The 11,480-nt window shown below is 40.5% G+C and overlaps 2 protein-coding genes across 5 annotated transcripts; one reads left to right on the forward strand and one right to left on the reverse strand.

Moving 5' to 3' along the window:
* Positions 1-467: 467 nt before the first annotated feature.
* Positions 468-4,351, forward strand: hspa5 (heat shock protein 5). The gene is made up of 9 exons (XM_073477667.1): positions 468-611; positions 1,174-1,323; positions 1,443-1,674; positions 1,792-1,929; positions 2,034-2,146; positions 2,250-2,640; positions 2,745-2,982; positions 3,073-3,240; positions 3,341-4,351. The coding sequence occupies exons 2-9, from the start codon at positions 1,208-1,210 to the stop codon at positions 3,907-3,909; spliced, it is 1,965 nt and encodes a 654-aa protein (XP_073333768.1). The 5' UTR covers positions 468-611; positions 1,174-1,207; the 3' UTR covers positions 3,910-4,351.
* Positions 4,352-4,444: 93 nt separating this feature from the next.
* On the reverse strand, positions 4,445-8,466 carry rabepk (Rab9 effector protein with kelch motifs). Of its 4 annotated transcripts, none has more exons than XM_073477669.1 (8): positions 8,414-8,466; positions 7,803-7,869; positions 7,557-7,711; positions 6,889-7,044; positions 6,515-6,679; positions 5,229-5,378; positions 4,960-5,109; positions 4,445-4,837 (listed from the first exon to the last, which is right to left on the reverse strand). In XM_073477669.1, the coding sequence occupies exons 2-8, from the start codon at positions 7,853-7,855 to the stop codon at positions 4,611-4,613; spliced, it is 1,056 nt and encodes a 351-aa protein (XP_073333770.1). In that variant the 5' UTR covers positions 7,856-7,869; positions 8,414-8,466; the 3' UTR covers positions 4,445-4,610. The 4 variants fall into 4 exon arrangements, with proteins under 4 accessions (XP_073333770.1, XP_073333769.1, XP_073333771.1 ...); XM_073477668.1 differs by lacking the exon at positions 8,414-8,466 and adding an exon at positions 8,261-8,395; XM_073477670.1 differs by lacking the exon at positions 8,414-8,466 and adding an exon at positions 8,049-8,067.
* Between the last annotated feature and the right edge of the window lie 3,014 nt (positions 8,467-11,480).

The raw sequence follows: 11,480 nt of genomic DNA on the forward strand, positions 1-11,480 counted from the left end.
TTCAGTTAATCTGATGCAACCACATTTGCTTTTAGGATATTTAGTGACATGCAAATTACACAGGGTTTGTACATGTCTGACTCGTTGAAGTGAGTCATCATAACAACTCATGATACCAACACAGTATCCACACTCTGCTTGAAACATGAGAATGAATGTCAATTCAATACATGTGGGGCCTTTATTTAAAAAGCAGCACTAACTTCAAATGTACAAAATGTGAAAACGCACCCTTCCTCAGTGTTTGGAGTGGCGTGTCGCTGCTCCAACAGTGCTCATGAATCCAGCTTACAGACAGCCAATCAGCATCGGCACAGTGTGCAAAGGTCGTGACGTCGCCTCGCCTCGAAGTGTGCAAATCAGCGGCGGCCAGCGTGCCGGGTGGAACCAATCAGCGCGTTCCAACGAACAGCCGCTCAGCCAATCGCGGGGCTCCACGACGGGAAAGAAGTGACGGCTTATATATGGAGAGAGCACAATTCATTCAACATCATTTCACAGAGGAAAGAATACAGGAAAGACAAATTAGAGAGACACACTTTACAAGAAGAGGCTCGTACCAGCTGAGGCAACGTCAAGGCCCTTAATTCACCGATAATACTGCGATAAAGGTACGTCTACACATTGTTGTGAATATGATAATGCGACAACAAGTGTATTGTATTTTCTTCAGCGTTGAACGTCATTTCAAGACGATTACATTACGATGAAGTCAGCTAAGCTAACATATGGCGAAAGTGGTGTATTTACCTGAAGTTAACCATAACCTTCTGAATAAGGCGTGTAGGTATTTTGGTTGTCAAATACCATACAAAAAAACCCCATACTTTTGACTACTCGATAGAGCAATGTATTTTCCCTCGCATGGCTGCTAGACACGCTAACGTGGTTAGCTAGCTACCGGCGGATGGGGGAAAAAAAATCTAACGGTAGTCAGTGGTCGGAAGACACATTGGTGCTCCACCCACTTTCCCCATGTCTTTCAACGCTTATAAGTTTGACATTTTTTGACATTTCATTTTGTTAAAGGCTTTGCTTCTCATTTATCATGGCTCTGAATTCCAGTAAATTACATCAAGCATAACTATGGAGCTCGTAGCTACGTGAACTTGGGAGGCAGAGGCCCACGTCATGAAGGCCACGTTTTTTTTACACTGTATTTCTTCTCCACAGATTTCTTTGTAGATCGGAGTTCAACCAAGCAAAGATGAAGCTGTTGTGGGTTGTAATGCTAGTGGCCGGCACCGCGTTTGCCGACGACGATGACAAGAGGGAGAGTGTGGGGACTGTGGTTGGAATTGACTTAGGGACCACCTACTCATGGTAAGAAAAAAAAAGTGACTTCTGGATTAATTATTTTAGAAAACAATGTAAGGAAAATTAAAAAGCATAAGACTCATTTGCCTTTTGAGTAATAATTTTTCCAAAATGTTTTCCTGTAGTGTTGGAGTGTTCAAGAATGGCCGTGTGGAGATCATCGCCAACGACCAGGGTAACCGCATCACCCCATCATATGTGGCCTTCACCAGTGAAGGTGAGCGTCTGATCGGTGATGCTGCCAAGAACCAGCTGACCTCTAACCCTGAGAACACAGTCTTTGATGCCAAGCGATTGATTGGGCGCACTTGGGGGGACTCCTCTGTGCAGCAGGACATCAAGTATCTGCCCTTCAAGGTAGGTTTCTACTCTTGATGGTTGATGTTAAAGTTATGGTTGTAGGGTCCAAAGGTCTACAGGTAAAGTTTGAGCGACATACTTGGTATATTAATGTAGATGCATGTTCCTCTTTAGGTTACCGAGAAGAAGACCAAGCCTCATATCCAGGTTGACATCGGTGGTGGCCAGATGAAGACATTTGCCCCAGAGGAGATCTCTGCCATGGTGCTGGTTAAGATGAAGGAGACTGCTGAGGCTTACCTGGGCAAGAAGGTACAAAAAAATAAAAATAAAAGTCAAATAATATACATCAAAGAATAAACCACTCCTAAATAAACTATTTGAATTGGATCTAATTTTCTTATCTTTTCTTCCAGGTCACACATGCTGTGGTTACTGTCCCTGCCTACTTCAATGATGCCCAGCGCCAGGCCACAAAGGATGCTGGAACCATCGCTGGTCTGAATGTTATGAGAATCATCAATGAGCCGTAAGTGTCTTATTTAAAAAAATGTATTCATCTGTTCCTATTGGATTTGCATAAAATATTCCCCTCTCTTCCTCTATACTAATCTCATATTGAAATTTTTTAGAACTGCTGCTGCCATTGCTTATGGTCTGGACAAGAGGGATGGGGAGAAGAACATCCTCGTGTTCGATCTTGGCGGTGGCACCTTCGATGTCTCCCTCCTGACCATTGATAATGGTGTGTTTGAAGTGGTGGCCACCAACGGTGACACTCATCTGGGAGGTGAAGACTTCGACCAGCGCGTCATGGAGCACTTCATCAAGCTGTACAAGAAGAAGACTGGCAAAGATGTGCGCAAAGACAACCGTGCTGTGCAGAAGCTGCGTCGTGAGGTTGAAAAGGCAAAGAGGGGGTTGTCTGCCCAGCACCAGGCCCGCATTGAGATCGAGTCCTTCTTTGAGGGAGAAGACTTCTCTGAGACCCTGACCCGTGCCAAGTTTGAAGAACTCAACATGGTAAGCTATACAGCCAGTTTAGTTGTCTAAAAATGGCTATAGCACAACTGAAATGAACATTAATGTTTTACAAGCCTTTTAATCTTATCTTTTTACTTTGTTAGGACCTGTTCCGTTCCACTATGAAGCCAGTCCAGAAGGTGCTGGAAGACTCTGACCTGAAGAAGACCGACATTGATGAGATTGTCCTGGTTGGAGGCTCCACCCGTATCCCCAAAATCCAGCAGCTGGTGAAGGAGTTCTTCAATGGCAAAGAGCCCTCTAGGGGCATCAACCCTGATGAGGCTGTTGCATACGGAGCTGCTGTGCAGGCTGGAGTGCTTTCTGGAGAGGAGGACACTGGTAAGTCATCTTCCTTATACGTAGTATCTCTTCTACTTAACTGAACTCTCCAATTGTGTCCCGTTTACTAAACAGTTGGCTTTCTTGCAGGTGATGTGGTTCTTCTGGATGTGTGCCCCCTGACCCTTGGTATTGAGACCGTTGGAGGAGTAATGACCAAGCTGATCCCCAGGAACACCGTGGTGCCCACAAAGAAATCCCAGATCTTCTCTACAGCCTCTGATAACCAGCCTACTGTCACCATCAAGGTTTATGAAGGTAAGAGTTGGACATGATTTGAAACGGTAATCATTTGCCTGTCCTTGTATGCAGACATACATTTTTATAGCATATAGTTAATTATTGATTTTCTCTCCAGGTGAGCGTCCTCTGACGAAAGACAACCATCTGCTGGGCACGTTCGACCTGACTGGCATCCCCCCTGCCCCTCGTGGTGTACCACAGATTGAGGTCACCTTTGAGATCGATGTCAATGGCATTCTGCGTGTCACCGCTGAGGACAAAGGCACAGGCAACAAGAACAAGATCACAATCACAAACGACCAGAACCGTCTGACGCCAGAAGATATCGAGCGTATGGTGAACGACGCTGAACGCTTTGCTGATGAGGACAAGAGGCTGAAGGAGAGGATCGATGCCCGTAACGAGCTGGAGAGCTACGCTTACTCTCTGAAGAACCAGATTGGCGACAAGGAGAAGCTCGGCGGCAAGCTCTCAGATGATGACAAGGAAACCATTGAGAAGGCAGTGGAGGAGAAGATTGAGTGGATGGAGTCGCACCAGGATGCTGAGCTTGAAGACTTCCAGGCCAAGAAGAAGGAGTTGGAGGAGGTGGTTCAGCCCATTATCAGCAAGCTCTATGGTAGTGCAGGTGGACCCCCACCTGAGGGTGCAGAAAGTGAGCAAGATGAGAAGGATGAGTTGTAGGGAGGTTTGAAGTCAACTCCTCTTGTCACCCCTTGCCTCTCTGGTAGTGGCATGTAGATGTACATATTGGACTGATGGGACTCAAATAGTGAGAGGAATGGTTGGGAAGGGGTGGCGATAACAAGCAACCATACTGAATCTTCTGAAAGACTTTGAAATAAGTTTCGGTGTGTGAGAGGTGTTCTCTTCGCTGGAAGGCGGAGATATTCGTCAGCCCGGATACGAGGCTTGCTGCTGCTGTTCTCAGGCAGTCCTGATGGGGTTCTGTAGTGGGGAGGGACTTAGTGTGGGTGGGTGGGGGTACAGTTTGTGGGATCAAGAGTGGGATGTCTGTGGGTTCAAGGGCTCATTCTGTTCACAGGCAACGCTAAAAGTTATTTATTGAATCTGGTCATCGTACTTCTGGAAAGACATTGAAATAAATGTTTGATACAAAATGTTACTTGATTGTCTCTTACTGCATTCATTTACACTGTTACTGGCTCAAATAATACACATTTCAGCTATTTCTTACCACATAGATTCCATCTTCAGAAACCCAGTGAATGTACTCAACAATGTTCAATTCAGTAATCAACAGTACAAAATTGACCTTGACCTGGTTTTAGGTTTCCAATTTAAAAAAAAAAAGTGACACTTGTAGAGAAAAAAAATTTTTATTACAAATTTGGTTAATGATAATAGACAACATTAAAGGCACATCATGTCACCACAGTGACAATACAGTCATTATAAATGACACCCTGTGTGTCCATCCCTCCAAACACAAAGGCCAGATTTATTGTCTCTGAGGCCGCTGGGCTGCTGGCTTGCACCTCACTTCTATCCCCCTCAACACACACCTTCCATGGCAATAAACACATGGAGTGGTCTAGGCGGTTGGGTGGCATGTCCCCTTCAAACTTCATGAGGATCCATCTACATTTGTCTGCAAACATAAGGCATAACATTACACAGGCTCAAATTTGTTAAGACTTATTTTTTTTAACAAAGTGCTAAACTGCCAGATTTATTGGATGACAATTAAGTACAGATAGTCAGAATGTGTACCTGTGTTGAATCTGTACATGGAGTTGCTGGCTCCGTCTGCAGTCATCCCCCCAAAAATGTAGATGTTCTTGTCCTGCGCCACAGCTGAGTGGGCTGCTACTCCAGGTGGAATGTCTCCTTTGGTCTGCACCTTTTCCCACTTCATGCTCCCTTTTAAACAGATGCATTGTTTTATTTTTTTAAATACACAAAACAAAGATTTGACATTTTCACCTTTATAAGCTTTGATCCCATCATAATAAATATGATGCAGAAGAGTTCAGGCTTACTTGTGTCAAGAGAGTACATGTCATTGTGGAATTTGTCCCCAGCCATGCCTCCATGAATGTAGATCTTTGATCCCACTGCTATGATAACATGGCCATGTCTGGCTGGCGGGTTTCTGCCTTGTGTTTCTGGCTGGGACCAGGTGGAAGACGCTGGCAACACCAAATATAAAAGTAATCACGTATTAGCTTGTTGGTGTCCCTACGACATATAAAAATAAACTGAGGAACAGAACAATGTAATTTATTTCAAACTTTGGTTGACTTTTATGGCACATAGGACACATTTTTAGCATTTAGCATTAAAAATATCTAAAAAAAAGATAGTCACACCTTCAATGGGTGAATTATATATTATTTTCTGGCAGTTATTAAAAGGTTTGACAGTAAAAATCTATCACAGATACATCTGCGTACATATCATGGAACCAGTAAGCACCAGACAGTAAAGCTTACATTCATCCCTTTCTGTAAGAATTCAAGTTTAGATATTTTTTAAACCATTTAACATTTACGTGTCCTTGACAGCAATGCCAGTGAGCCAGCATACACAATAACAGGGCCCCGCAACTGGCACACTTGAATGCAATGCAAGCATGATTTATTAAGGTTAATATTACACCTGGAATTTTCCTGATATGCAAGTTCAACAGTCTACTGTAAATAAACTATTGGGTATCACTTTTCGGTCGAACAGAAATGGACCAAATATTTTCCCAAATAAAGTCTCAATAACAGACAGGATGCTGTGACAAAGGTATTAAGAGCTGTGCACACCAACACAGGTGTTTTCAATTACTCTTCTTGATTAGTCATCCGCACATGCTGAAGTTGAGAGCAGTTACACAGGGGAATTGTGCATATTAAGGGAAGTCACTTTTAACCATTTTTAGTAATAAAAATGGAGTGCAAGTTGGCCTGCTATAACAGGGGCAACAGATGTAAGAAGGAAGTCAAGACAATGTCAATCAAGCACAGTCACATCATCCTATTCCAAGGCCCACTCAACCCTCTGAGGGGATCTAATCAGTCAAAATAAGTGAAAACACCTGTGGGGATTGTACACTGTACATTTGCACTGTTTGCAATCCATCTTCTTCAGTATCATGAAAAAAAGGTGACTTGTTACACGATCTCTTAAAAAGTCACACTTAGTAACTTATTAAATTTACAAGATCACAACTTTGAATCTTTTGACCAGCATATGTCAATGTAGAATCAAAGCTAATCCAATTGTAAAGTACTATTTGATAAAATGATGGTAAGCAGCAGGTTAATTTAAAACAAACCTGTGTCAAAGACATGAAGTTTGGGGTCTGAGACAGGTGCAGCTCCTGCTTCCCCACCAGAGAAGACATACAGTCTGTCCCCTAGACAGGCTGAGTTGGTGTGGTATGTCCTGGGACTGGGGGGTTTGCCATTCACCACTACATTCTTCCAGCGAGACCCACTGTCTGGACACACATGCAGAGGATGGATCACACTCAGTGTAAAGTAATCTATGGTCACATACTGTACAATGAATCCTTCTGGTCATAACACAACAACATGGGCTACAGCATGGTTGTAGACCAACTGGCACTGTTACCTGAATATACAGCTCATCCACATTTGAAATGTTACAAACACGAATGTTACTAGGGGGATTAAAATTCAGATTTACCTGTTAGCTGTAAATTCTGGATACAATTGCGATTGCCGCTCTGCTGTGCCCCTCCAAACACCCACAGGCTTTGGGGACAGCTCTCTGGCACAAAGCTGCAGTGTTCATACCGTGAGTCCAAACCCTCCCACTCTGGGATGTCCCATTCATGATTATCTGGTGGAGAAAGAAAAGACAAAAAACCCAAAAGAAAGCCCTTTGATATGAATGTGAAGGAAACATACCAATGTGTCTGCCAAATACACAACAAATGATGAATGTGTTTTACAAAGATAGTGCTGTGACAAGTGACACATACACAATTCTTGACCCCCTGACATTCACTTTAGCTCGTCCCATATTCATAATTATTGGTGATGGAACGTTTGTCCATGAAGTTGAAAAAACTTAAATAAATAACAAGTTCATGACCAAAACATTTAACATTTTCACAGCCTGCTGTCCCTACACATCTACATTTGTCAGTGGTGATTGTAATTTCACAACAAAAAGATTATACACTGACCTAGTCTATTTCAAATCAAAAGTTTTACTTGTTATGTTTGGACCAAGGCCTCAAACAGCTGATGGTATCTTACAAAAGCCCAAATATTGGTGAGAGTGGCTTATGAAATACAGTTATGCAGATGTCATACCCCTGGACAGATTCTTGGCGGACATGTTTTTACCTAAATTTACGGCATGTGACTGTGAGAAACTTCCACTGGGATTGGCTCCACCAACAATAACGATTCTTCCTTTTCTTTCATCTCCAGATGGAATAAACGTGCAGGTATGACCCACACTAACACCCGGAGCACTTCCCCTGGGTATCAAAGAATACCTGTGGACAGAAAAACAATTTCAGCAAAACATGAAATTATCTGAAATTTCCTCAAAGCACAAATGCAAGTAATTGATCTGGGTTCACTTACCATATTCCTTCTTTAGGTTTATCTACTGGTTCAAGCACTGGTAGAAACTCCATGGCTGTCAAAGATGCTGTACATGAATGAACATGGTATTATTGTTTTTTCATACTTCTCTTGCCAGGGATCTATTGGTTACATTGTGCGAAAACAAAAGAGCTAATACACGACTAATTTTGGACCAAATTATCGTTGATTTCACTTATGATCGTAGTAGCATACGTCTGTGATGGTATCCACAGAAGCCCTTACGTGAAATCTAGCTTCAATCGCAGCAACTTAAATATGTTCCATGTAAATTTATTGTGAACAGTTTGCGACAGGTCGCTTGTTAAACACAGTCGGAAAGATCATCTGTCATAAGTAGATGAATTTTGCGGCAGTGACACTGATATGAGCGCCATGAAGCCGCTAACGTTACTTGCTAACTCAGAGGAGCATGCGAATAGCTCCGCCACACTAACCTGTTCTTCCGGGTGGAAAGAGAAAAGTCTAATTATCCGTGAAGACTGAAGTCGGTATCTTTAGCACGACTTTCTATCGTCCACACAATAACAATAAGCGGTTTACTTGGCTAGATGAAACTGTGAAATAAGCTTAAAAACTGAACTACCAACCTTGACACCGCTCTACGTTGAAAACATTACGCAAGTTATTACGTTGACAACGTTGGTTGGTTGACACACGTTCCAAACGTAGTTGCCATAGTTGCCTGGAGCGCATGCGCAAGTAACTTATCTTCTCCATCCTGCTGAATTTAGCAACCAGTTCTTACAAAGTCGCTATTTTATCATGCATAAAACATTAATCTGAAGTCTTCGCAGATTCTGACAGTAAAGACACTCAGAAGAAACAGTGTCTTCAGTTCCCGTTTGACCTAAAAAGTCCTTTCTCCCACTTCAAGTAAAAAGGTAGGCAGTAACAGCAGCGCCGCACTTTTTTGCATTAATAATTCGAGTGAAAGAGCTAACCGACTGTTAGCTAATTATTTTACTTTCACTCAGATACAAGACAAAGTTTTAAAAAAGCCTAGCAGAACATTTGGCAAAAAACACGGCTCATTTGAAGGTGTTAGCAGGACACAAATAACTCTTAGCTGGAACAAAAATAGCCTATTCCACTGGCTGCATATTAAAGATTTGAGCTCTTTTACGTTGCTGTAAATTAGTTAGCCTTAAACAAAGATGGCGGCAGAAAGTAACATCTCCATGACAAGTATTAATCATTCAGCTGTTTCAGTCCTTTGCCATATTATTTTATATTTCTGCATAACAGTTATGTTGAAGAATTTGTATTTTTCTTGCTTCACACGAGAAAAACACTTTCGTCATAACACGTCTTTTTTTCTCATTTGCTTAGCTAATTATGTGATTCACATGAAAAGTCAGAGTCAATGTTCTTTACTGTACAGCAGATCATTTTTCATACTTGTCAACCAAATGGAACAATAATATAAATTAATTTTAGAGATAACAGAGTAACACAGTCCTCTTTATGGGATTATTTGTTGTAGTGCAACATATAGTAATTCTTTTCAAAGAAACAGTATGCAGAAAATCAGTATTTTGTGTGATTTGGCACCCTCCACAGTTTCTGAGTGTAACACCACTGTTGTAATTACAAATCCCAGGTCTGTAACAATTTGTCAGTAATGTAGGCGCTAACTACAAACAAATCTCACTACGTCATAACAATGTTATGTCTTGGAATTTTGTATCTTGAAGTAAACATGTATGTAACGCTGTGATCCTACCCTCTCACTGAAGTTATATAGTGCAGAAACAAGTGATGGGGGGCAGAGTGGCTGTGACAGACACCATTCAGACTATTATAAGACACTGTACCATCAAAATGATCATGAAGCTGTTACTTAAGGTAAAAAAAGTTAGATAATGTTGCTTTAGATTAAAATGTATAAGTTGCAGACTAATTACCCTATTCCTACATTGCTGAGATACAGTATACATACATACATAACTGTTTGAAGTTGGCTTGCAGTTGCAGAGTGGAGTTGCGACATCTTGTGGTTGCACTGTAACTGTAAGCATTTTCCAGAAAGCGCACAATACTACTGTGTATACTTTTGCAGTTTTATAATACATTTGAAATATAAGATTTGTTTTACATTTATATAATTCAATAGAAATATATTTGCATACATTATACCACATTAACTCACAATTTAAAATGCAAGCATTGAATGTATTTTATGTGCAACCTTAACCTACAGTAAATGTATTTTTTTTCTCTCCATGTGGGACTAAAATTGGTAACTCCATTATTAATATTGTATAATTCATTAGTATATTTAATTAATCATCATTTGCTGTGCACTGTACTGATAGTTCATGCTTAAAAACTGCAGTTCACAACTTGTCCAGTAGGTTGTGCCATTGCCTTTTTTGTTAAAATAATGAACTAAATGTTGCTTGAACTCCATGGGTGGGAATGTTTAAGGTATAACCTTTGGGTTTTGGAAAAGCTATTTGTGATGTATGTGTGTCTTAATTAAAGTGGACAAAGAATAACATTTGTCCACTTAATTTAAAAAAACTAACTGAACATTTTTAAAAAGTCATCAACACAGCATTAAGCACAAAAGCATGTTGTTCCATGACATACTTTTATTTAGTAAATAACCGTTTTTTAGAGTGCTTTTTATAGTAGAATGTATTCTATAAAATCAACACAAACATATTTAATTTGATGTCTGAGGTTTTTTTCACTTCCTGCATCAAATTAAATAAAATAAAATAAAAGAAGTAATACTGTGGTAGGAGAAGACAGCTACACTGAGTAGAATGATCTACCTATAGAATCAGATACACTAAATGGAACATTTGAAGATAAAGATGTAATCTCTAATAGGAATATGCTGTACATTAACAAAGTCACATACTGATAATTGCAAAGCTTTCTGCACAGACAGCAGTGCTGCAGATAAAGTGGAAACAAAGTCAACAAATTCAAATCAGTTAAGTCTTTTGTATCATCAACAAATGAATGTGACTGTGTGGAATGTTTCATATCTAAAAGCAAATCACAAACATCTTTCAAGGTTATTTGTCCTCTGGACTGTTTGTATTGACTGCAATAGTACTAATCTCCACTTGTGCACAGATTTTTGCTGAATAATTGTGTTATTCTACACTGAAAAGAAAAGGGTGTGGTGCAGCTGAAAAGAATAAGATACAGATAAAAAAATCTGTCAAAAAAAAAAAATATATTGTAGAAAATTGGTTCCACATCTCAGCAAAGATAAGTATTCAATATATGCCCTCTTTTCCTTTCACTGAAGGTGGAGGACAAAGATTTTCTAAAAGAACCGCTTCTGGCAACTGTAGGTACACAATAGGAGAACGATGACTTGTCCTTTTGTGTTTGTTAATGCTTCAAAACTACTTGTACTTGCTCCTTGTACTTACTGAAGCACATTCTGCTGATGGTCGTATGAACAAACAACCTCTGGTTTGAGTTAATAGCCCATCTCTTAGATGCCGGCATTTCCTTTGAATAACAAACAACATGTCTTTGAATGTGGAGGGCAGTGGAGTAATGTTTCTGCATTTCACATGAATCAATCAGTTTTCTTTATCTCTTTTATAGTGCCATGAATTTTTCTTGCATAAGGTGTTTCCATCTATCCGATGAAGTTGAAATTGGAGATCAATTTAGTCTGCTATG

This window comes from Pagrus major, chromosome 12 (assembly GCF_040436345.1).
Source record: "Pagrus major chromosome 12, Pma_NU_1.0".
Classification (NCBI taxonomy): Eukaryota; Metazoa; Chordata; class Actinopteri; order Spariformes; family Sparidae; genus Pagrus; species Pagrus major.